The sequence below is a fragment of the Procambarus clarkii genome, chromosome 60 (assembly GCF_040958095.1).
Source record: "Procambarus clarkii isolate CNS0578487 chromosome 60, FALCON_Pclarkii_2.0, whole genome shotgun sequence".
Taxonomy (NCBI): Eukaryota; Metazoa; Arthropoda; class Malacostraca; order Decapoda; family Cambaridae; genus Procambarus; species Procambarus clarkii.
The window spans coordinates 19,235,673-19,262,728 of record NC_091209.1 but is presented as its reverse complement, the minus strand read 5'-3'; the positions used below and the strand labels follow the sequence as shown (position 1 = coordinate 19,262,728).

Genomic DNA, 27,056 nt, shown 5'->3' with positions numbered 1-27,056 from the left:
ATGCCATCTGTCGGCAGAAGAGAACACTATCAACTGGCTGGTCAACAGTGGCCAAAAGGTACAGCTTACGCCATCTGTTGACATCAAATTACACTTATAACAAATTACCCCACAAAATACCACTAACGCCATCTAGTTTTTTTCCAACGCACTATAAATAGCCAAACAGCAACCCATAAGGCGGGTTGTTGTGCTCGGGTAGGAGGTTCCAAGCTCCGCCCACAGATGGTATGGGGTGCATAATCAATGGCATATTATTGGTAGAAACTCTTTGTTGACATTCACACAACAGCCAATCACAGGAAGGGATCAGCTAAAGGCTCCATCCACTTAATAAAGCGTCTTTATTCAGCACACCATCCTTGCTTATGACATTCTGCTTCAACTTTAATCTACCTAAAAAGTGAAATGTTAAGTATTTAAAAGTATTAATATAGTGATAATTAAATACTGCAGGATGTAACGAGTGTTACAGAAACATGGGCTGGCTACCTAGCTTGTGACGTCATCAGTGGGTGTTGCCTCACACAAATAATATCGGCGATACAATGCCTCCGCCCTCTTATTGGTCTACATTATTCAGTTAGATGGAAATTTCTGTCTTGTATAAAACAGAAATTGTTGTTCTTTTGTACAACAACAAGGTTATTAAGCAAAAGGACGTATTTCTTATTTTGCATTTTATTCATATAAGCCTTGGCATTCACACAACAGCCAATCACAGGAAGGGATCAGCTATAGGTGCCATCCACTTAGTAAATCATCTTAGTTCAGCCCACCAGTCCTGCTTATGGAATTCTGCTTTAACTTTAATTTACCCAAAAAAGTGAAGTGTTAATTATTTAAAGTGTTAATAAAGTGATAATTAAATATTACAGGATATAACAGATGTTATATAAAAATGGGCTGGCTACCTAACTTGAGACGTTATTATTGGGGGTTGCCTTGACACAAATAATGATACACTGCTCTGCCCTCTTATTCGAGTAAATTATTCAGTTAGATGGAGATTTCTGTCAGGTGCAAAACAGAAATTGTTGTTCTTTTTCACAACAACCTTGTTGCTGTGCACAAGAACCTATTTCTTAGTTTAAATTTTATTCATAAAAGAGTGTTGGTATTCCCCGCAACAGCCAATCACAGGAAGGTATTTCAGGAAGCTCGACCTCCTTATGGACTCAGCACATCGCTCTAGCTCATGGCTCTGTTTCATCTCTTGTATATACAAACTGACTTTTTTCGATTACTGTTATAATTAATAATACGAGATATAAAAGTTTTTACACAAAATGGCTAAATTCTGCCATTAAATGGACTTTGTCTGGTATACATACAAACATACACCAATTTATTACCATTCATCCATTATTAATTTCAAATGTAATGTATACTGTCTAGTTTTTTCCTCTCGCCATTACTTGGTGCAATATTTGAAAGTTGTCTATTTATTTATCGATCTATCTATTATCTTGTATTTATATTTACAAGTTTTTGTGCTTGGAAGAAAACTCTGCATTGAATTGGGACTAATTTATTAAATAATATTATTTAGTATTAATTAATATTTACAATTATTATTAATTACAATTATTTATAGCATAGTTACTTTCATGTAACTCGCAATCGTACATTCTTAACATTAATAGCCCAAATTAGCCCATCTTGCTTTTAAATTAGCCCAAAAAGTAGCAAGTAGCGAAATTAAAAATTTGGGGGCGCGGGGCTCTCAAAAGTAGCCCAATTCGCTATTTGTAGCCCAATCTGGCAACCCTGTCCCACACGTGACTGACTGCACTCGTTTCATACTGGCGATCTAACACAGAGGACTTGAGCAGTCACACAACCTTCACATCAGCTCGTGAATTGGAGCCAAGGAGCAACCTTGGCTCCATCAGCCCAAACCCTAGTTGCCATGTCACGAAATTGGTATGCTAAATTACCCGAATTTAGCCTCACCGATCCACCTACGAATAGAAAAACGTAGCAACCCGTCAATTTGGGAACTGCTATGATTTCATATGATTTTGAAATCATATTTTGACTTTGGGGATTTTAACGTCAAAATACGAGGTTCATTTCGAGAGGGCAGACTGTTGGATAGCCAAGAATGTTCACACATCATTGTCCAAACAGCCTGTACCTTAGTCAACCAGCTGTCATACGTCTCACCACATTTGCTGTCGTTGACAAATATTGCTTGCGAGCGAGCCTTCACAATGACACTAAAATATTCTACTAAATGGCCGGAACCCGTCCTCACACTAGGCTGTTTAAAGCAGAGGCCGTCCTCCCAGACGCATTCATCATTTTTTTAAATACAACTTGTAAATAAATCTAAACCCAAATGATAGAGAATATGACGAACGTCAGCATGCTACACTACACACAAATCACAATAGCGTGATGCATCAAATGAACAAATCTAACAGCATGCTATGCTGTTAGAGTGTCAGTTACTCTCATGAAATTAATGTAATTTAATATAATGCAAACTACGTGCAATAAAGGTTGCAACTTTACGCTCAACAAAGCTTCGTATAAAAGTCCAATCGTATGAATAAAATTGTTGGTTTGATAATGAGAAGTCTTCAAATTTTAAATGTATTTTATTAAAAATATATTTATAAAATTAATTATATAGCTTACACAGGAATACAAATATGATCAATACATCAGTGCACTGACGCCAACTGTCAGCTGACAGAAGCTATACAACAGTGTATTAACGTCAATATCCGATGGACAGTTGACAGACGCTATATTACAGTGTTGCTATGCATAAGGACAGTTGACGGAGGCCACAAATCAGTGTGTTGACGCCGACGGACAGTTGACAGAGACCTTAGCCAGCAATCTTATCCGTCGTGATGATGGTGTCGATGGTGGTGTCGGTGGTGGTGACGACCATAAGACTCGTAACCGTATCCATCATAGCCGCCATATCCATAGCCAGGTCTACCACCATATCCAGGTCTACCACCATATACTGGTCCACCACCATAGCCACCATAACCACCATAAGCCCCGAAAACATTACTGGGCAAGGCTTCAGGGGCGGGGAGTGCCAGGGCCAGCCCCAGCATCAGGCACAGGGCCACCGCTAATAGTGTCTGGCCAAGAGAAAAATGACGATGTTAATAGCATAAAAAGTGTTTTAGGATTTGCGTAGAAATTATGAATGTATGTTGACTTTGCCTACACACAATGAACTGTACAAGAAATTGAAAGGAAAAACAGAAGGTTGAATAAGTGTGATTAAGGATAGAAATAGCCTAAGCTATTCGATCCTTTTAGGGTGTATTTTATTATCTAAATAAATTTATAGTTTATAAAATTGTATAGTCTACAGAATTGTATAGTCTACAGAATTGTATAGTCTACAGAATTGTATAGTCTACAGAATTGTATAGTCTACAGAATTGTATAGTCTACAGAATTGTATAGTCTACAGAATTGTATAGTCTACAGAATTGTATAGTCTACAGAATTGTATAGTCTACAGAATTGTATAGTCTACAGAATTGTATAGTCTACAGAAATTTATAGTCTACAGAATTTTATAGTCTACAGAATTTTATAGTCTACAGAATTTTATAGTCTACAGAATTTTATAGTTATAGAATTTTATAGTTATAGAATTTTATAGTTATAGAATTTTATAGTTATAGAATTTTATAGTTATAGAATTTTATAGTTATAGAATTTTATAGTTATAGAATTTTATAGTTATAGAATTTTATAGTTATAGAATTTTATAGTTATAGAATTTTATAGTTATAGAATTTTAGTTATAGAATTAAATAAATTAAATAATATTATTAAATTATAAATTAAACTATTAAAAACGTACTTTTAACTAGAATGTGATTTATAAAATACTGAAGCCTTCTAACTCTAGCATGAGTGACCACCAAAGAGAACCCTATTTCAATGTTTACACCAAATCAAATAAATATGTACACATAAGTCAATTATTTTAAAATCTTTTTAACAATCCAAAAATGTTCTCAGTTAATTTGTAAGTATTCGTTAATTAAACATATTAATTTTCTCTAATTTGCTTCACATTGAACGAATTATGTGTTAGCTTACTTCTTGTTCAGTATTAAGAGTCTACCTACTCAAACCTTTAAATAAGGAAACTGTATTATCTTAAAGTTATGCCCGAAACGCACTGTTTGTTAGTGACTAACATCCTCTATTTACGTTTTGAATGTATATGCACACTGTAAACTCAATGTAGTTATGAGTAGATATGGTTAAATTATGTTGCGGGAGAGATAGATCTTTGCCTACACACAATGAACTGTACGAGAAAACAAAACGAGTTTTGAAATAATAGCAAGGTCTTCACAATCACTTTTATAATTTTAAAATAAATGACAAAATTTAAATATACACCAAAACAAAATATTTAAATTTTTGTCAAAAATGACAAAAATTAAATATACACCAAAAACAAACTTAAATAAAAAATTGCACATTACAGTAAAAGTAATCAACTGAATTGAACTTACGAGTTTCATGATGACGGAGTAGGTAGTAGCAGCCTGGTCACTGCTGGCGGGTCTCTTAGGAACTATGACCTGTTGATCTCTTGGCCTGTGACTTACTGATGGTCAAGAATTCCCGCCCCAGGCCTATATATACACTGACCCAACCCACACCCGGGCAAGGTTGCCAGTGGATTAGTAAACAAATGCACCACAGCTGCCATGGAGTGAAAATTGCTTAAGCAATATAGAAATAAAGCAAAATTATGATAGACAATTCTTTGTATACCATATCAAACTGTATAGATGTATGATAATGGTATGATAGACAATTCTTAGAAGATTCAAACACTTCACATAAAAAATGCAATAATAAAAATTCTTTTAGATTTATTTCGTAATATGTACTGTGGCAATTACCGAATTTACGTAAATTTACAATGTTTGTAATGCAATATACAGTATTATTATTATTATTTTTACCGTTAGCGTTTTTTAACGCGAAAAATGCTAATAATGCGTTAGTGGCTTTGTAAGAATGTAAAACTATCAATAATGTAATCTCACCAACCCATTGTACCTTCTCGTAAATCAAATATTATTATTATTATTATTATTATGTACTGTATGGATTTGTGAGCCCCTTGAGACAATGTGTAGTATGACTATCCTTTCGGATAGAGGCATACATGCTCTATACGATACATGCTCTATACGATACATGCTCTATACGATACATGCTCTGTGAACACATGATACATGCTCTGTGTTCACACACACTAGATCACTGTGTTCTAATGTGTGAAGTATGCCGTGTGTTCACACACTAGCTCACTGTTATAGTGTTTGTAGTATACATCGTGTTCACACATTAGACATCTTGTGTTCTAAAATGTATATTTATAGATGAATATAGAAAAATGGACATTTGCAATGCATCGCTCAAGTTACCTGGTCGTGTGAAAATTGCATGGTAGATATAATGCTCAGAAAGTTCCAACACTTTGCGCCAGGATATAACGGTAGCGTTAATTTATTAATGTATAGGTAATAATTTATTGTTAATTGTATTGCGTTACATAATTATGATACTTATGTCGTGATTTAATGTAATAATTATGATAAGCATTGTATGAAGTATTATTTGTGAACTCCTTCACAAATAATATTTAATGGAGCTCAAGTTCAAATTGACGTAATTTCAGACTAAAGTACACATAAAAAAGATCAGGGGAGTTTAGGCTATTTCTTCCTTGTTCTATTAAAAGTCAATCAAGAAGCTCACAAATCTATACAGTACATTCTTTTTTTATCTTTATTTAAGGAAATACAATATAAATCATCTATACATAAGTTTTACAAGGCAATACTATATATATATATATATATATATATATATATATATATATATATATATATATATATATATATATATATATATATATATATATATATATATATATACATATATATATATATATATATATATATATATATATATATATATATATATATATATATATATACAGGTGTATGGTGTATAGAGTAGGTCACTATAGCGATGGCCGACCCCTCGCAGTATTCAAGATAGAACTTGATAAACACCTCCAAAGGATACCTGACCAACCAGGCTGTGACTCATACGTCAGGCTGCGAGCAGCCGCGTCCAACAGCCTGGTTGACCAGTCCAACAACGATGAGGCCTGGTCGACGACCGGGCTCGCGGGGACGCTAAGCCCCGAAATCATCTTAAGGTAACCTCAAGGTAAGGTAGCTTGTCTAAGCTCCTCAAGGTAAGGTAGCTTGTCTAAGCTCCTCAAGGTAAGGTAGCTTGTCTAAGCTCCTCAAGGTAAGGTAGCTTGTCTAAGCTCCTCAAGGTAAGGTAGCTTGTCTAAGCTCCTCAAGGTAAGGTAGCTTGTCTAAGCTACTCTATCATCTTAAACATTATTTTACTATCTCAATCGTACTTGAGGTAGGTAATGACCTGTCACAGGTGGGCGAGGCGAGGTGAGGTCAGGGTAAGATGTCAGGGTAAGGTTAAGGCGGTCATGACGGGGTAGAAATAGCGTAAGCTACTCTAATCCTTTGAGATGTATTTTATCGTCTCAATAAACGTACTTGATCTTGAAGGCGGTCATGAAACGTTCGTATTCGACAGCCAGTCTCAGTAGTGTGGCAATGTCGTGTTCAGATTATCCTGGCTTTGTTCAGCTGCGTTGTCAGGACTTGACGGCTCCTGCGTCACAACGTTTCCTTTAAATAATATTTTTCTCACTGATGACAAGTGTAGCGGCCTGCCGGTTCGTTAGCTGTTGTTAGAGTTGTGTGGGTAACGAACTCGTTGTTTGTGTTGGCATGGTTTGGCTCAAGTTCAAGTTAATTTTTAGATAAAATACATCTCAAACTTATATATATATGTACAATGAATAAATCCACATATTTAAAATCCATGAATAAATTATTCATTTAATATATCACCCAAGTGTGATCTTTGTGTATTATATACACACAGAAACATTGTGCATTAGGCTATTTCTGCCCTCCTCTTTTACGGGACCCCTCAAGAGATTCACAGGTCTATGCAGTATTATAACTATATTATATAGCTCAATAAAATTTACACTAGTTCGGTAGTCATCACATAGTACATATTACAATATAAATTAAGATTATTTTAGTGACCTGTTTGTTTTTTTGCAAAAACTTTTTGCAAAGTTTTTGAACCCTCCTATGAGAACAGTTTCTTATTATATATCATTATATGAGGTGCACTACAAACTTCCACATTTCTATAGTTATCAAACAATTTACACTCTAGTACATAGTTATCAAGGTTTTGAGTGCGGAAGAGTGCATTCCTTATCTGGGGATCGAACCCGGAACCTCAGGACTACGAATCCGAAGCGCTGTCTACTCAGCTGTCAGGCGCCGGAGACTCATATTCATGAGACTCCCTACAAATGATGGGTTGTTAATCTTGGGAATTAAGGACAACAATAGGTGTGACCAAAGTACTGATATTGAAAATATGGTACATATAATTTATTTCTGAAAGTTGAAAGTAGTTTTTGTAAACTAGATTACAGACACTTATAGCCTTATGTGGACCAAGCATTAGAGTGGATTTAATGAGGTTTTTAATGTTTCATGATGACGTAAAATGCCAGAAAATTCATAATACAATAATTATGATATATAAATGTAATAATTTCCCCTATAAATTAATGTAAATATAATCCCCAATATTGTAAATCATTTAAAGAAAAATAAGTATAACATTTATGGGTTTAAAGTTCATGTTCTGTGATAATGAAACACTTGTTTATTGAGAATTATACTACTGTATATGTAGTGTATTGCCTTGTAAAATTTATATATGATTTATATTGTATTTTATTAAATAAAGATAAAAAATTTATCTGATTACATTTTTTGTGTGTGGATAGGCAGGCAGGAGGGTTAATCATTAGACAAAATATTGAAGTTCTTACGAGGCAGGATCAAGTATAACATTTGGGGTTTACGTCTCATGATCGGTGATGATATGGATAATTGGTTTCCTGTATAAATGCCATGTAAAATTCTACGAGCCCCCATTGTACTAATACTAAATAGATGCCCAAAATGATCACGAAAATAAAGAGACTGTATAAGTTGAAGGAATGAATAACCATGCCATCTGAAGTCACGCGGACAAGGACACCCAATGCAACAAAAACAAAGTACAAAGGATTCTAAAACTAAAAATATTTTCTAGTAATAGTTTTAATAACATTCTTCAAACGTAATATATGCTGCATTTTATTATAAATATATTATAACATCACTAGTATAGCTTATACAAGAATCGACATACACTTGTATAATACGAAATACAAGAATACGTAATACAATTGATATATCGGTGTATTGACGGAGACTGACGATCAGTTGACGGAGACCTGAGCCAGCAACATCAGCCGAAGTATCTATGGTGACGTCGACGATAGTATCCGTGGTGGCGACGTCCGTAAGGCCGATAACCATATCCGCCATACGGGCCATATCCACCGTAGCCCCCGAAGCCGTCATCGCGAATAAAAAGTCCGAAATTCGGTAGGGCTTCAGGGGCGGGAAGTGGCATGACCACCTTTAACATCAGGCACAGGGCCATCGCTGCCAGTGTCTGGACAAGGGAAAAATAACATGTTATTACCTTAAGTCTCTTAGTGTATAGAGAACGTTAATGCAGACAAAAAGATAATTCCTTGGAAAGATAATACTGACAAAGAAAATTCCTTTTAAAGAAAATGCTGACAAAGATAAATCCTTTAAAAAGAAAATGCTGACAGAATCTTAATTCCTTAGAAGATATCGCTGACAGAAACTCAATTCCTTAGAAATAGCAAATGCAGCACGACGCAAATATATGCTGTATATGAAAATCAGAGATTTTGAGTTTCAATCAGAGTTAAACATATATATATCTGTCCCTACACTGTTCGCTCATCAGTACTTTGGGACCTATTTTTAAAAGACTTAGCAGGATAAACAAGTAAGATAAGCATTCAAATAAGCTGTGGGAGTGGGAGCAAAAATGATCTTGTAATCTAGTAATGATTATAATCTATTAATCTTGTAATCCCTCACTGCTGACTATCAAAGAAAATATTTATAGTAAGAACATAAGAACAAAGGGAACTGCAGAAGGCCTATTGGCCCATACGAGGCAGCTCCTATTTATAACCATAATAAGTAAAGTTTCTCTAATATTTAACAATAATAATTAAACAATTCTAACAATAATAACTAATTTTACGAGTCCCTCGCGAAACATGAGAACAGTCAGATCTTCACACACATTTGAATTATTTTTAAATAAATAACAAAATGAAATATTCACCAAAATACCGACTCGAGTACAAATCGCACATCACAGCAAAGTTAATTATAGTACTTGAATGGGGTGAACTTACGAGTTTCATGTTGACAGAGGAGGTAGTAGCAGCCTGGTCACTGCTGGCGGGTCTCTCAGGAACGGTGACCTGTTGATCTCTTGGCCTGTGACTTACTGATGGTCAAAAATTCTCGCCCCAGACCTTTATGTACTGACCCAACCCACACCCGGCAAGGTTGCCAGTAAATTAATAGATAAATGATCCAGAGCTACCAATATGGAGTCTCTTTAAGTTTAAGAATGTTTATTGAGACAATAAAATACATATCAAAGGGATAGAGTAACTTAGACTATTTCTATCCCCCCCTCCCCCCACCTCTACTTCAAGTCCCTCAAGGTGAGCACAAATCCAGTGAGAACAAATCTACAAATCACAGAACATAAGAACAAGGTAACTGCAGAAGGCCTATTGGCCCATACGAGGCAGCTCCTATTTATAACCACTCAATCCCACTCATATGCATGTCCAACCCACGCTTGAAACAATCTAGGGACCCCACCTCCACCACGTTACGCGGTAATTGGTTCCACAAATCAACAACCCTGTTACCGAACCAGTATTTACCCAAGTTTTTCCTAAATCTAAACTTATCCAATTTATTCCCATTGTTTCAAGAATGTGACAAGAATCACATTCAACATTGCAGGTTAATATAGTAGAGACAGCATATAAGTGTTACACTCTTGGGGCAAAATGATTGTAGCTCCTAAGTATCATACCATTATCACACATCCCAATGCAACAAAAACAAAGATAATTACAAAGGATTCTAAAACTAAAAATATTTTCTAGTAAGTTTTAATAAAATTCTTCAAACGTAACATATGCTGCATTTTATCATAAATATATTATAATATTACTAGTATAGCTTATACAAAAATCGAAATACACTTGTATAATACGAAATACAAGAATACGAAATACAATTGATGTATCAATACATTAGTGAATTAACGCCGACCGCCAGTTGACAGGAGACCTGAGCTCTATGTAGACCCATATAATCTATGGTGGAGTTCACGATTGTATTGGTAGTGGCGACGACCGTAAGCCCGTCGACCATATGGAGCATACCCGCGATATCCACCGTTGCCCCTATTGCCGCCATTGCGAACAGAAAGCCCGAAACCCGGTAGGGCTTCAGGGGCGGGGAGTGCCAGGGCCAGCCCCAGTATCAGGCACAGGGCCAACGCTGCCAGTGTCTGGACAAGAGAAAAAACATGTTAATACGATAAGTCTATAGAGACGATAGTGTATAGAGAACGTTAATGCAGACACAAAGGTAATTCATTCGAAAGATAATATTGACTAAGGTAATTCATTTAAAAGAAAATGCTTACATTTTCATGACATTCAAATAAGGTGTGGGAGTGCGAACAAAAAGAGATTGTAATCTAGTAATGATATTGTAATCACTCACTGCAGACTTTCAAAGAAAATATTTATAAAAAGTAAAAAGTTTCTCAAATACAATAATAATTAATTTTATGAGTCACTTGCGAAACATAAGAATAGAGTCAAAGCTGATCTTCACACACATTTGAATTATTTTTAAATAAATAACAAAATTAAATATTCACCAAAATACAGATTTGAGTACAAATCGCACATCACAGCAAAGTTAATTATAGTACTTGAATGGGGTGAACTTACGAGTTTCATGTTGACAGAGGAGGTAGTAGCAGCCTGGTCACTGCTGGCGGGTCTCTCAGGAACGGTGACAATCTGTTGATCTCTTGGTCTGTGACTTACTGATGGTCAAAAATTCCCGCCCCAGGCCTTTATATACTGACCCAACCCACACCCGTGCAAGGTTGCCAGTAAATTAGCAGATAAATGATCCAGAGCTTCCAATATGGAGTCCCTTCAAATACGTTTATTGAGACGATAAAATACATCTCAAAGGGATAGCGTAGCTTAGGCTATTTCTACCCCACTTCTACTTCAAGTCCCTCAAGGGGTGCACAAATCCAGTGAGAACAAATACACAAATCACAGTACAAGAATCACATTTAACATTGTAGGTTAATATAATAAGCACCGAATATAAGTGTTACACTCTTGGGGCAAAATTCTTGTAGCTCCTAAGTATGCTGTCTATCATACCATTATCACACATCCAAACAATTTGATGTGGTACACTACTTATTTCCTTATTTCTATAGTTATCAATAAGTTGACACTAATACATAATGTTCTAAGGTGTGGGCGTGCGGCATACTACATAATTTAAACTCCTTATATTTTTCACTGACATCGACACCGTATTGCCAGAAATATTTGTATCCTACTCTTAATCTCGTGTAAATTGAATCCTTCCAAGTAGACTTTCCTCTACCATAAGTGTCGGACGAATTTGTATTTATTATTGCGTAATTTGTATTTATTATTGCGTAATTATTAAGTGTGTTACTACTGTCCACCATTTTCTCTTAACTCTTTCTTCATCCCCTTGGATCATCTTGATTCTTGTCTTTATTTTTTAGTTTTCTGACATACTACATCGACAAGAGATTTTTCCGTGGCTCTCTTCGCTATCTCATCAACTGCCTCATTCAACAGTAATCCCACATGTGAAAGGATCCACATGAATCTTACTTTATACCCATTTTTATCTAATGTCTTAACACAATATTCTGGTCTACTGGTCGTCTGCTATTTAAAGATTCCAACGCTCCTCTACTATCTATTGATTGATTGATTGATGAAGATTAAGCCACCCAAGAGGTGGCACGGGCATGAATAGCCCGTAAGTGGTGGCCCTTTCGAGCCATTACCAGTATCAAAAGATGATACTGGAGATCTGTGGAGGCGCAACTGCAGCCTGCGTGACGGGAGATGTCTCCCGGACCAAGTGGTGACCAAATGGTGCACAATGAGACCATGATGATGATGATGAAGATTAAGCCACCCAAAAGGTGGCACGGGCATGAATAGCCCGTAAGTGGTGGCTCTTTTAAGCCATTACCAGTATCAAGAGCTGATACTGGAGATCTGTGGAGGTGCGAATGCACCCTGCATGACGGGAGATGTCTCCCTTGTGAATGTGTTAAGATGAAGATGAAGCCACCCAAAAGGTGGCACGGGCATCAATAGCTCGTAAGTGGTGGCCCTTTTGAGCCATCACCAGTATCAATAGATGATACTGGAGATCTGTGGAGATGCGACTGCACCCAGCGTGACGGGAGATGTCTCCCGGACCAAATGGTGACCAGATGGTGTGAATAGAACTGATTGATTGATGAAGATTAAGCCACCCAAAAGGTGGCACGGGCATGAATAGCCCGTAAGTGGTGGCCCTTTTAAGCCATTACCAGTATCAAGAGCTGATACTGGAGATCTGTGGAGGTGCGAATGCACCCTGCATGACGGGAGATGTCTCCCTTATGAATGTGTTAAGATGAAGATGAAGCCACCCAAAAGGTGGCACAGGCATGAATAGCTCGTAAGTGGTGGCCCTTTTGAGCCATTACCAGTAACAATAGATGATACTGGAGATCTGTGGAGGTGCGAATGCACCCTGCATGATGGGAGATGTCTCCCTTGTGAATGTGTTAAGATGAACCAGTATCAGTACCAGTATCCAGTATCATCTATTGATACTGGTGATGGCTCAAAAGGGCCACCACTTACCAATTCATGCCCGTGCCACCTATTGGGCGGCTTCATCTTCATCTTCTACTATCTATAAAGAAACATGTATTTTAATCACATTTGACTATTTCATGTAATCCTGCTAATTCATTGAGCGGGGGTCAGGTAGCCAGATAGGCTTATATCGAGGTCACACGGTCAAATTACTGACCCCGCCCAGGATGCACCACCCCCCTCCCCGCAAGAAGCTGACAACTCCTGGGTACCCGCTTACTGCTAGGTGAACAGGTGCAGTAGATGGTAGGTAATGTGCCCGACCATTTCTGTCCCGCCCGGGATTCGAACCCGGAATTCCGCTCACGGGATGGGTATAGCTGCCTGCCTACTTGATGGGGTTCTGGGAGTTTTTCTACTCCCCAAGCCTGGCCCGAGGCCAGGCTTGACTTGTGAGAGTTTGGTCCACCCGGCTGTTGCTTGGAGCGGCCCGCAGGCCCACATACCCATCACAGCCCGGTTTGTCCGGCACTCCTTGAAGAAAACAATCTAGTTTTCTCTTGAAGATGTCCACGGTTGTTCCGGCAATATTTCTGATGCTCGCTGGATGGTGCATAATCAATTTAAAGTCAAATACGATCCACTTAGGTGTTTGAAATGAACAAAATATTGGCAGATGCAGTTTAATGCTAACAAATGCGAGGTTCCGATTCTAGGCAATGATAATAAGTTACCAGATATCAGCTAGACAGTATTCTGAATGCGAAAACAATCTGGGAGTCATGATTAGTAGGAATCTAAAGGCAAAAAAATCAGTGTATCAACGTTGAGAATAAGGAAAATATCATACTTGGATTAATTTCCAGAATTAATCCATTTGGATTATGCAGTTCAGTTTTCGTCACATGCTATAGAATGGATCTAAATTCCCTTGAATGTGTACAGAGAAGGCAGGTGGCGGCTTGCAGACCTCACCCTCCATATCTGACCCAAACCATGCCAACACAAACAACGAGTTCGTTACCCACACAACTCTAACAACAGCTAACGAACCGGCAGGCCGCTACACTTGTCATCAGTGAGAAAAATATGATTTAAAGGAAACGTTGTGACGCAGGAGCCGTCAAGTCCTGACAACGCAGCTGAACAAAGCCAGGATAATCTGAACACGACATTGCCACACTACTGAGACTGGCTGTCGAATACGAACGTTTCATGACCGCCTTAACCTTACCCCTGACATCTTACCCTGATCTCACCGTGACCTTTTTTTAACTTGTGACCAGTGACCTGTGACCAGTCATTCATATCCCATACCTACCTTAAGTACGTTTGAGACAATACAATACATTTAAAAACCACAGCCTATTATTACCGTACTGTAAACAGACGCCACGCAAAGAGCTTTACAAAATCTTACACAGAAGGTTATCTTCTTGAGTATCTTGAGATGATTTCGGGGCTTTTAGTGTCCCTGCGGCCCGGTCCTCGACCAGACCTCCACCCCCAGGAAGCAGCCCGTGACAGCTGACTAACACCCAGGTACCTATTTTACTGCTAGGTAACAGGGGCATAGGGTGAAAGAAACTCTGCCCATTGTTTCTCGCCGGCGCCTGGGATCGAACCCAGGACCACAGGATCACAAGTCCAGCGTGCTGTCCGCTCGGCCGACCGGCTCCCTATCATATCATAATAATTATCTCAGGTTTATCATAATAATTACATTAAATGATTTAATCACATCCAACAATTATCCTAATCATACTATACTTTATACTTATTTGACTTAAATATAATACATATATCATATTAAAATAAGTTTATCATTACACCATTGGTGCAAAGTTTTTGAATCTAAAAACTGTAGCTAAAATACCATTATCATAGACCTTTATAGTATGATGTGGCGTATTACACAATAATTTTTCCTCCAATTACCTATTGTTTACATTCTAGAACACAGTGATCTAGTATGTGAGCCCGAAGCATTGTGCGCACTAGAACTCAGCGATCTAGTGTGGAAATATGAGGCATACTACACATTAATACACAATGTTGTAGTGTGTGAACAGGCGATATGCTACACACTAGAATACATTGATCTATCTATCTATCTATCTATCTATCTATCTATCTATCTATCTATCTATCTATCTATCTATCTATCTATCTATCTATCTATCTATCTATCTATCTATTTTCTTAAGTACTTTAGTATTTAATAATACATCTTCTGAAGGATGTATTATTAAATACGAAAGTACTTAAGGAAATTCCTGTATAAATTCTTCCTTCGTGGTCTGACATTCACATTTTTCATAGACCTGAAATAGATGAAGGGTCGAAATAGCCTATGCTACTCGATCTTTTTGAGATGCATTTTATTATCTCAATAAACGTACCTGAACTTCATGAATGATTTATACAACTCTCTCTCTAGTTCTATGATACTGTAGTAATACAGTATCATATAGAGCATAAGTTACTCTTTCATTTGATGCAAGTTCTAATAAGTTTTGATGAGGCGGTAAATTACATTTCAAAGCTCTTTAATAATTGAACTTTTTATCATTGGCAACTGTTCTGGGTGCGTCTCCAAGCCCCAGGCAGTACTATCTTCCCTTCTGTCAAACCCAGTCTTTTCCCAACATCATATATAATTCATATAAACACTGATAGGGATTCCCAGCTTCTCGATACATATACACTGAGAGTTTACTGTTGTTCTGGAGTATGTTTAAGCCTAAAATATTCTTGCTTGGTCAATAAACTATTGTGGCGGCCTTAATAACCTTACTGAGGTTAATAGGCTTTAATCCTAACACCAAACCGGGACCCTCCCTAACGCCCCCAACCACCGGATCGGCCTGTATATAAGGCCAGGGAGCCGTGCCTTATGCACACTTCTGAGACAGCAGTCAGCATTGACCATTACTACATCCATCGATCTCCATCATGAAATTGGTAAGTAACCGCTCTCATTACAGTCTTGCGCTCACACCCCCACCACCCACAGTAGTTTTAAGTTCTTGTTTATATGTACAATACGGGTTATTAAAATAGTATTGCTAGTGCATTTCTTTCCATTCATTGAGGTAAATATGTAAGTTGCTCTGTTTTTTAAGTGTTAAACATGTTATGTGGGTGTCTTTCCAAGTTTCAAAGTGTATATTTGAGGATACATTATATAAAATTACTTGTGTGTCTTAGTCAAACTACAGTAATTGTCATGTTGGACGATTACCATGCTACTTGGAACTTTTTGTTCTAGGTAGCGAATCTTTAACAACAACAACAATTATTGTAATAATGTTTTATTTCTTCCCTCAGATACTAGTAGCCGTGGTGTTGGTGTCCCTGCTGCTGGGCCTGGCCCATGGCCTGGCTCTGCCTGGCCGAGAGTCTAACCCCAGATCTGCCAACAGAGGCAGTGGTTATCGCTACGGTTATCGTCACCACCAGCACCACTACACTCACAAGCATCATCACCACTATGGCCTCTACCGCTTCCGTTAATATTCCTCCTTCCTCCCTCTCTCCAATGGATATATTATGATTGTCGTTCAAGGAATATATTGTGATTGTCGTTCAAAGAGTGTATTGTGTTTCGTTATCACAAGGGGTATATTGTGACTTGGTCACGGGATGTGTAGTGATTGTTCGTCACGGGATGTATTGTGTCGCGGAATGTATTGTGACTGTTGGTCACGGGATGTATAGTGATTGTTCGCCACGGGATGTATTGTGACTGTTGATGACGGGATGTATTGTGTCACGGGATGTATTGTGACTGTGATGAGCATCATTGGCTAATACTAAATAATTATACGATTTTCTTATGAAATAAAATATTTTAATTTTACTTGGTTTCCTGTATTTCCTTTATTATATTTATAATAATCGCGTGTTATTATGATGTACTATTATGAAACTGTATACAATTTTATTATGAAATATAGGTTATTATTATTGTCTATATTTTGATAGCTTTTTAATAAGCTATTACTGATTTTTTTTAACTGACTGGCCCAGGCTGGACTAGGAATAGGCGTCGCTAGTGACTATCTGTTGTATAGTAACAGTTACTATACAACTATCTGTTGTATAGTAACTATTATACAAAAATATTTATTGTGGTTTAAAAAACACTACTTGTCGATAACAACAACTAGCAGCCTATATGCAACTTATATATATGAAACTTGTATATGAAACAACAACAACTGCAACTTATATGAAATTAGCAGCATTACAAAGTTTGTCTAATTAAATAATTAGCTTAGGCTATTTCTACCGTCCTCTACAAGTCCCTCAAGGGAGGGGCCAGTCAGGTGTGCTGCTCCTAACTTCAAGGTGCTTAAATTCTGAGAAACGTCCAACCTCGGTGACCAGAGGTCGACCAAGTGTTCCGACACCCCTCCCCCCAATCCCCTATCCCCGAACCCCCAGCACACATACCCACCACCACAGTACTAACTCTCCTACACCGGCCACTCCTTATCAACGGCCGCGCCTCTACTGCAGCGACCCTTTCGGTCAAGGACACATATACATGCACGGTCTTGTGGTGGGTATGTGGGCCTGCGGGCCGCTCCAAGCAACAGCCTGGTGGACCAAACTCTCACAAGTCGAGCCTGGCCTCGGGCCGGGCTTGGGGAGTAGAAGAACTCCCAGAACCCCATCAACCAGGTATCAACCAGGTATCAACCAGGTATCACGGAGTAGACAATGGTGAATCTACCACACGATAACCACCAACGTCGACATCTGAGAAACAGTTGTAGACTTGATGTGTCGACAACTGCCCGAAACTGCTTTGCGTAATAGTGGCTTTAGGCTTTGTATGTACTAGCTCTATCTATAAATCCATCAATGTTGTATCTCGCCTTGTATGTATGTACTTTATCTGAATAAACATTTGATTTTGATTTTTTATTTGATTTGAACTTATGTTTGTGAGTTAATAACCCACATATTTCAGCATTGAACATTACAAAAACAAAATTTAAAACTATAAATTCAGTGTAGTTTATACGTAAATTAAGAGAGATGACTGATATACATAGATTGGTAGTCTCCGTGGTGTAGTGGTAAGACACTTGCCTGGTGTTCCGCGAGCGCTATGTCATGGGTTCGTATCCTGGCCGGGGAGGATTTACTGGGCGCAATTCCTTAACTGTAGCCTCTGTTTAACGCAACAGTAAAATGTGTACTTGGATGAAAAAACGGTTCTTCGCGGCAGGGGATCGTATTCCAGGGACCTTAGGATTAAGGACTTGCCCGAAACGCTACGCGTACTAGTGGTTGTACAAGAATGTAACAACTCTTGTATATATCTCAAAAAAAAAAAGCCAATAATATTTTATATATATATTCAGACAGTACGTCACAATATCTTTGTTGAAAGTTAAGACAACCATTAGCCCCTCTGCAGTTTTCTTTATTCCTAGGGTATACCTTCTCGCCTCAGTCTTACTTTATATAGTGACTTTCTATACAACTCTTTCTCTTACGGGCAAGTCATGCCCGTGCCACCTCTTGGGTGGCTTAATCTTCATCAGTCAATCAACTCTTTCGTTACACGACTTGATAATGGTTCAAGACGGACCGAAACTTCGTCTGTTTATATGTTTATTATATAAAAATTCTTTTATATTATATAAGAAATTCATAGTTACATTTCGGGAAAGGTTATTTTACAATATTGCAAAGCTCTATGTATGTACTGTATTAGAATGCAGACTATTATTAAAACTTAAAATTAAATTCTCTTGCTTCCAATCTATTCATTTTGATCACATATACAAAAAATGTTTTATCAGAAATATGTAGTGACAGAGGAAAGTCTACGGACATCACCCGCCATCAGGGAAATATTTGCGAGGGGTAACTCAATTATATGGTCATGGGTATATCTGCTTAGGTCACCCTGAATGAGAAAACGGCTGTATCCCCACAGTTACACAGCACCGCTCCTGTGCCAGGTAAGTCCACTACGGGCTCACCAAAGCCCGTGCTACTTGCCCCGCTCCTGTGCCAGGTAAGTCCACTACGGGCTCACCATAGCCCGTGCTACTTGCCCCGCTCCTGTGCCGGGTAAGTTACGGGCTCACCATACAACCCGTGCTACTTGCCCCGCTCCTGTGCCGGGTAAGTTACGGGCTCACCATAGCCTGTGCTACTTGGAACTTGTTCCGAGTAGCTGAATCTATAACAACAGCAAGGCTGTATCTATGTGGTTACTCGTCTAGCTAGTGGGCAGATTAAATACTGATAAATATAATATAATTATAAATAAAACCCTAATGTAGTCTGTACAGAAACGTCAGCTAACCAAATACAGAAGATCTAAAAAAAAAAAAATTTCACCAATACCGCACGTAAGAGAAAACTCAAGGTACCATACCTTGTGAAACGCATTTCTAGGCGTCAGACCAAAATAAAAAAATGTAAAAATAAACTTTTGGAGAGTTAATTTTTCAACTTCCCCCGACAGTGATGAAAACATAAGAAATATTGAAAAAAATCGTGTTAAAATCATATTACCCTTGGACTATATTCAAATCTAAACTATATTTGTTATATTTACCTGTAAGCTGTTGTAGTGGCCTTAATAGCCCTCTCGAGGTTGGCGGGTCTTAAACCTGATACCAAACGAACCTAAATTGCCAGGCCTATATATGTTGGTAACACCTTAATGTCAACACTTAATATTCCGTGAAAAGTATGATATTAAGTTCTCTCCCGCCAGTTTCTTCCCTTATCTCTCCCTACATCCCCTACGGCACCTGTGTTGGGCCTCAACTATACAAACTGCCTCTAACACGTAATTCACACACACAAAAATAAGCCTATAGACTCAAGATAACCCTCTAACTACCGATGTAACTACCCCTCTAGCAACTACTTTAACTGCCAGTAACTACCCCTCTAACAACTACTCTAACTGCCAATATAACAACCGCTCAAATTGCCACACTTACTACCGTTCACACCTATGCTCTTAACTACCACTATACCCAGTCACTTTGAACGGTGGAGCGACGGTCTGGTTTCATGCAGGTCGGCGTTCAATCCCCGACCGTCCATGTGGTTGGGCACCATTCCTTCCCCCCGTCCCACCCCAAATCCTTATTCTGACCCCTTCCAAGTGCTATAAAGTCGTAATGGCCTGGCGTTTTCCCCTGATAATTACAAAAATAAAAAAAATAACTACCAAACTGACACGCTACCGCTCTAGCTCTCGCTCTAAATGCCTTTTTAACTGGCTCGTAATAACAATACGTTAACGTTCAACAATGTTCCTTTTACTCACATTTCTCCAGTGACCTTGAGCGTGTAACTTCCTGTAAAGCAGTTTACACCAAATAACAAGAAAGAAGTGTGCCATCGGCCGAGTCCTCAGGAACTGACCACAGGTAAAACCCACCCACTCTCACCTCTCAGGGTCAACAGCGGCTGGGTCCTCACTTGTTTTTCTACTAGAGCTCCGCGGGCGTGGTTGTGACAAATTGGGATGTTTGATATTTCTCGAGGAATATACATTATATATATACACACACTGCTGGTTGGATGAGCATTTCACCTACCAGCACGGAGGCAGGCGACGTATGCCTGGGCCACAAGTTTGGCATATCTTGAGAGGGGTATGGGAGAAGGGTACAAGACACTTCCTTCCTGATTCTTCCTGTGGTGTAGTATTTTCGGCCCAGGATAGGCACTTCCGGCCCGACCTGGCCGCCCACAGCATCAGTAAGGCCGCCAGCAGTGTTCCAGCTCATGTAACGCTGTGGCTAGGGCAGTTAGTTGTTCATGACTGTATGGTCCTCAGTTCGATTCCCGGGCAGAACGAGATGTTTGCTTAAACGACTTTGTTCACCTAGCAGTAAATAGGTACCCGGGAGTTAAACCATGTCAGCTGCCGTCTCTCTTATTAAGCGTCAGGCGAATATAAATTATAGTTTTCTTGTCTGCGGAATTATGCTCGATAAATAAAGTTATAGAAAAGTATACTTACTTTTCTATAACTTTAGTAAGTAGAGTAAGGAAAAGTAAATATACTTACTATTCCTTGTGTTGTTAGTTTTACATTAGTTTAATTTGACTATTATGTAGGGTACATTCATCATGGGGGATATTTTGCAGGGTCATGCTGGGAAGGTGGGGGGTATGTTGTTTATCTAACTTCAGCAGTTTACATTCAAGTTGAAATTTAAGTATTTTGGTAAGTGTTTCGAAATTAAAAAAAAAAAAAAAAAGAGAGAGCAAAGTCAGCCCTTGTGAGATATACCTCCTGACGACTCTCAGAGCTCCATCCTTGAAGCGACCCATTCTGACCCCCTTACCCCTCCCCCCCCATCCCCCCTCCCCCCCATCCCCCCCTCCCTCATCGAAACGAGTCATATCGTTTCCTTATTACTTACTCCTCCCCCCCCCCCACCCACCACCTCTGTGTATATAAATACTCAGCCACGTGCTGGAATCATCAGTCTGCAGCTTGTATTCATCCTGAGGATATCAGATCCTACACCGCCAACATGAAATTGGTAAGTCTTGTAAAGTCTTTTTATTTTATTAGAATATTTGTAAAAAGAGTTCGGAGTAGTTTATAAAATCTAGCAATTTCTACACATGAACAATGCATGTCTTTCTTGAGGGCTACTTATTTTCTTACCCATTCTAGGTAAGGAAATTATTAGGAAAAAAGCGTTCAACTAGTATGACTATATAGAACTAGTTAATTTCCAGTTACTTCAACCTCCTTCTCCATTTTGGTGGAACAGTCTTTTCTGGGGGAGAGAGAATCAAAGGTTCTCTGGTAATCCAATTAATGCAATCTATCCTCCCCTTACCATCCGATAATACGTAGCCAGTTCCGTCCAGGTTCGAATCCTCATCACGGCCATTGTGGATTTGTTCATTTGATGCATCACACTATTGTGATTTCTGTGTGTAATTGGCACTCGGTTATTTAAGTTTGTGTATGACAGATGTTCAATGACCCACATTATTCTGTCATTTTTGGTTCATTATCTTACAGGGGAATGTAGGTCAGGGACTCTTAGTGTGTACTTTTAGGCCTCCAGTCTGACTGTCTTGAATATTGGCACCTTCCTTTGTAATTTTATTGATATCCGGACGTTCTACATCCACAATGTTCATGTTGTAGAATGTGCTATTGACACCAGACCTTCCTACAGCCAGTTTAGTCAGTTGATTCATTAAGTTCTTCTTAGATACCACCATATTGCTCAAGTATTCCTTGACTAGTCTGCTCTTGTCTGTGTTCAGTCTTTTAAGACTTACTGAGACCAACTGTTTAGTTCCTCGCAGACTTCATTGTCACTTTCTGTGAGAACATCTATCTTTAGCCTAATGACTTAGTTCCCTACAATTGTCTCTTCTTATAAGACGGTTCAATAGCCTAGGCTGTTCTTTAAGTTAGTATTTTATGTTATTCTCGAACTGCCTTTCAGTTTCTCTTCCTTTCTGCCTCCCTCTTTGCTTTATTATAGTGTAGTAATTTGTCCATACTAACTCTCTCGTGTATTTGGCCTACTTGCATTGTGTTGAATTACTGGTTTGTTTTTGTGTTTTGTCACATGATCACAATATTCCTCCATCTTATTAATTACTTTCCCCTCATATTCCTTCTCCTTTCCACTGTTTCCCCGCCGGTAGTTTCCTCCTGGGCCCGGTATGCAGCTTGTTGGCTACTATGTGATGACGTAACACTGACAGTGTTCACTGGCTTCAAGTGCTACCTTGTATTTTATCCTTTCGATATATGTTGAACTCTTAACAGCAAATACCCGTTTCTTGAAGTTCCAGACTGTAGTGTCCAAGTATGTAGACCAGATCACACACTAGAAAGTGAAGGGGCGACGACGTTTCGGTCCGTCCTGGACTATTCTCAAGTCGATTTCCGTCCAGGACGGACCGAAACGTCGTCGTCCCTTCACTTTCTAGTGTGTGGTCTGGTCTACATACTTCAGCCATGTTATTGTGACTCATTGCCTACATGCAGTGTCCATTAACTTCTTTTTCTATATATTTTCCTCTCAATGGGCATCCTTCCCATGTATTTATTTATTTATCTGTGATTAAAACCTCCGAAACTTAAGTCACTATGCTCTCGTCCTACTTACATGAGTTGAGGCTCTCTCTTGGGCAATCTGTCTACGTTGTTCTAATCTTATTTTTCCCTTGGCCTCCTGCTCTTTGTTGGAGTGTATGACTAGAGGATGATACTCCTCTTGTCATCCACTTACACCATGGCTATGGTTAAGTCCTTTACGTTGGCCTCTCTGCTACAGTTCTTGTCTCGAAATTCTTATGTATCATCAGTTCCACTTCTCCTCCACCCGTGTGTGTGTGTAATTACCTAAGTGAAGTTACAGGATGAGAGCTACGCTCGTGGTGTCCCGTCTTCCCAGCTCTCTTTGTCATATAACGCTTTGAAACTACTGACGGTTTTGGCTTACATCACCTTCTCACCTAACTCTTTCCAAACGTCTACCACTCTGTTTGTGAAAGTGAATTTTCATATATTCATTCGGCAGCTTTGTTTACTTAGTTTAAATCTATGACCTTTCGTTCTTGAAGTTTCAGGTCTCAGGAATTCTTCCCTATAAATTTCATAAATTCCCTTTACTATTTTGCACGTAGTAATCATATCTCCTCTTTTTCTTCTATTTTCTAGTTTTGGCATATTCAATGCCTCTAACCTCTCCTCGTAGGTCTTGTCCTTCAGTACTGGGAGCCACTTAGTAGCATGTCTTTGCACCTTTTCCAGTTTGTTAATGTGCTTCTTAAGATATGGGCACCATACAACCTCAGCATATTCCAGCTTCGGTCTAACAAAAGTCGTGAACAATTTCTTCAGTATTTTGCCAGCTATGTATTTAAAATCAATTCTGAGGTTAGAAAGTGTAGCATAGGGTCCTCGCACAATGTCTTTGCGTGTTCCTCTGGCGACAGCTTACTATCCAAAACCATCCCTAGGTTTCGTTCTTTATTAAAGTTCTGTAATTCCTTTCCACATAATTTGTAAGTTGTGTGTGGTCTAGTTTCTCCTATTCCACATTCAATAACATGACATTTATTCATATTGAATTCCATTTGCCAATTTACTCTCCAAGCACTTATTTTATCTAGATCGATTTGAAGGGCATTACAATCGTCTGCGTCTCCAATCGTCCCCAGCATCTTAGCATCATCCGCAAACATGTTCAAATAATTCAGTATTCCATCAGGTAGATTGTTTTCTACCGTAGATTTATGTTGGACCAGGATATCTGGAATATTAATTGAAGTGGAATGCTCAGCTCAGTTGCACATTATCGCAGCACCCAAGGTGAAACTCCATCAGGTCCAACTGCTTTATTTCTTCTTGGACCCTTGAGTAATTATTCCACTTTGCCTTGAGATACCTCTATAGCGTGCTTTGGAATTGGTATTGGGTCCGGTTCTATGAACGCCTCATTTTGTACAAACACACTTTGGAACTGCTCATTTAGCGTTTCACACTTTTTTATTTTTCATCCTCAGTAGTCCTGTTCCCTGTTCTCAGTCTTTGGATTTTATCCTTTACATACAGCTTGCTTTTAATGAATTTATAAAAAGGCCCGGAACTGTTTTACATTTATCTGCTTTACCTTTCTCTTTTCTTCTTCTTTTTCTTTTCTGAGTTTTTCTGAGAAAGTTCTTTTCTGCCTCTCTTCTCACTGTTGTGTAATTGTTTCTTGCTTGCTTGTAGTGCTGGTGTTTGTGGGTTAGGCCTCTTCCTATACTAAACCCATTTTCTTGTATTTTCCTACCTGGCCCTCTCGCGATTTATGTTAGACCAATCCTGTTTTCTGGTCCTGCATCTCTGTTTTAGTATGAATATTTGTGTGCCTTCCTCGTATATTTCGCAAAATTTGGCATACATCTCATTCACTTCCTTGCCTAGCAACAAGTATATCCAAATAAACTCATTAAACAATTTCTAAATTCCCCATAGTGTTCTCTCTCTTGAAATCGAGTTTATCAAATGTTTCAATGTCCCCATTCTCTTCTAGATTATATCGCAAGGCATACTCAATTTCCAACAGGAAATGATCACTCTTTCCCAAGGGAGGAAGGTACTGGATGTTAAATATCTCTTCTTCTTTCCTGGTGAATATTAGGAACATTAGTGTGTGTGTGTGTGTTTACTACTTGAATGTTGACAATATATATTCTTAATTCATTACAGTCTTGGGTGACTATCGTCCTGTGCGCCATGCTGGGCATGACCCTGGCCATGCCTGGTCCTGTGGCTCTACCTGACCCACAAGGACACTTTCACGGAGGACGTCGTGGCTTCGGCGGTGGCTTCGGAGGAGGTCGTCGTGGCTTTGGAGGTGGTGGTTTCGGAGGAGGCCATGGCTTTGGAGGTGGCTTTGGAGGTGGCTTTGGAGGTGGCTTTGGAGGTGGCATTCATGGCGGTGGTTTCGGAGGTGGACATGGCGGTGATTTCGGAGGTGGCTTTGGCCGACCTCACGCTCATGTCAATGTTGGGCATCATGGTACTGAAATTCTCATACATTAACCTTGAAACATTCAAGAAAACGTAAGACAACCCCAGTTTATAAACACTAGGAGGTCCTCTACTGCACCCCATTGTCTAACTTCACCGGAATCATGTCTTTCATCGCATCGATAAATTATGAGGAAAACATTATTGTACTCTACTGAAATAAAAACTCAGTAAAAAAAACTTGAAAATTAATTATACCACAAAACGTTTCTTAGAGAAAAGGTTTTTTTGACGGCATTAATAAAATGTACTGACCGGTGCTACTGATCTCGGTAGGTGAACCTCCAACACAAACAGGGATACAACATAGTGCTTGTGACTTTCTGGGGTTCACAGGCTGGTATACGCACCACTCTACAGAGTCTTCCGTAGAGTTTTTTTGCCTCCCACATGATTCAAATTCTACATGATTACAAATTTTATCTTTATTTCTCTGAGCCGTTGTTGTTGCTGTTCCTTGTGTGACGTTCATTACAGCTCTATGGCTCCCGTGATATTCCAGTCTAGGCCTTCTGGTGTCCATAGGAAGGACATCTATTGGAAGCAGTACCATGTACTGCTAGCGCAAATTTACGGATAATGCACACATATCCACTATGCCACATAAATTACAATACATGAACGCAATCAGTTGTAAGGAACAAACACAAGGGGGGGTAGAAATAGCCTAAGCTACTCTATCCCTTTGAGATGTATTTATTGCTTATCTCAATATACATACTTGAACTTGAACTTGAAGGAACAAACATCAACATTGTGATGTTGATGTTCACAATGTTGATGTTTTGAAAATCATCAACGAAAATCACGGTTACCAACGTTAAAGGAATTCTCTGTGTATTTGAAGTAGGAGCATCAGGGTGCTACTGGGTGACAGAACCCGAGTGCATGGGGGGGGGGGGAATTGTGTGAGACCCCGATTAGGCTTCTGTGGAAACCTCGGGATCCTCGTGGGGGCAATAGCCCTCCAAGTTGCAATTCTTTTGACCATTGCATTACAATTCTTCTGTACCAAGTCGTGGTACAGTTGACTAGAACGCGTTTGGGAACACTTAGCGCATAGGTGTTAAGTTAAGGTAACCAAGGTATATTCGAACCCTCATCAAGGCTTTTGTGCATTTTTCAATAATAATATTAATAATAATAATAATAATAATAATAATAATAATAATAATAATAATAATAATTTTAATTATAATAATTTTAATAATGATAATAATAATAATAATAATAATAATAATAATAATAATAATAATAATAATAATAAATATTATTACTATTATTAATGTTTATTTAAAAAATACAGAGAATTTTATTACAAAGGATATTCAATAGACAATTTGTACTGTTTTCAAGAAACCAATTACGCGAGAATACAAGTGTATAGTTCATATGATCAGCCTCGGAGCCTTGCACTCAGCCAACAGATGCTCCACCATGGGGGCCAATCCCCAACACCCCCCCCCCCCCCACACC

General features: G+C 38.7%; 2 protein-coding genes across 2 annotated transcripts in view; one reads left to right on the top strand and one right to left on the bottom strand.

Annotated features, from left to right (window-relative positions):
• LOC123766722 (carbohydrate sulfotransferase 10) overlaps positions 1-27,056 on the bottom strand; it is an 83,950-nt gene that overhangs the window by 49,837 nt on the left and 7,057 nt on the right. The window lies entirely within an intron of this gene.
• On the top strand, positions 21,491-25,766 carry LOC123766727 (eggshell protein 1). Its single transcript, XM_045756029.2, has 2 exons — positions 21,491-21,564; positions 25,257-25,766. Exons 1-2 carry the CDS (start codon positions 21,556-21,558, stop codon positions 25,590-25,592), a joined length of 345 nt encoding a protein of 114 aa, XP_045611985.2. The 5' UTR covers positions 21,491-21,555; the 3' UTR covers positions 25,593-25,766.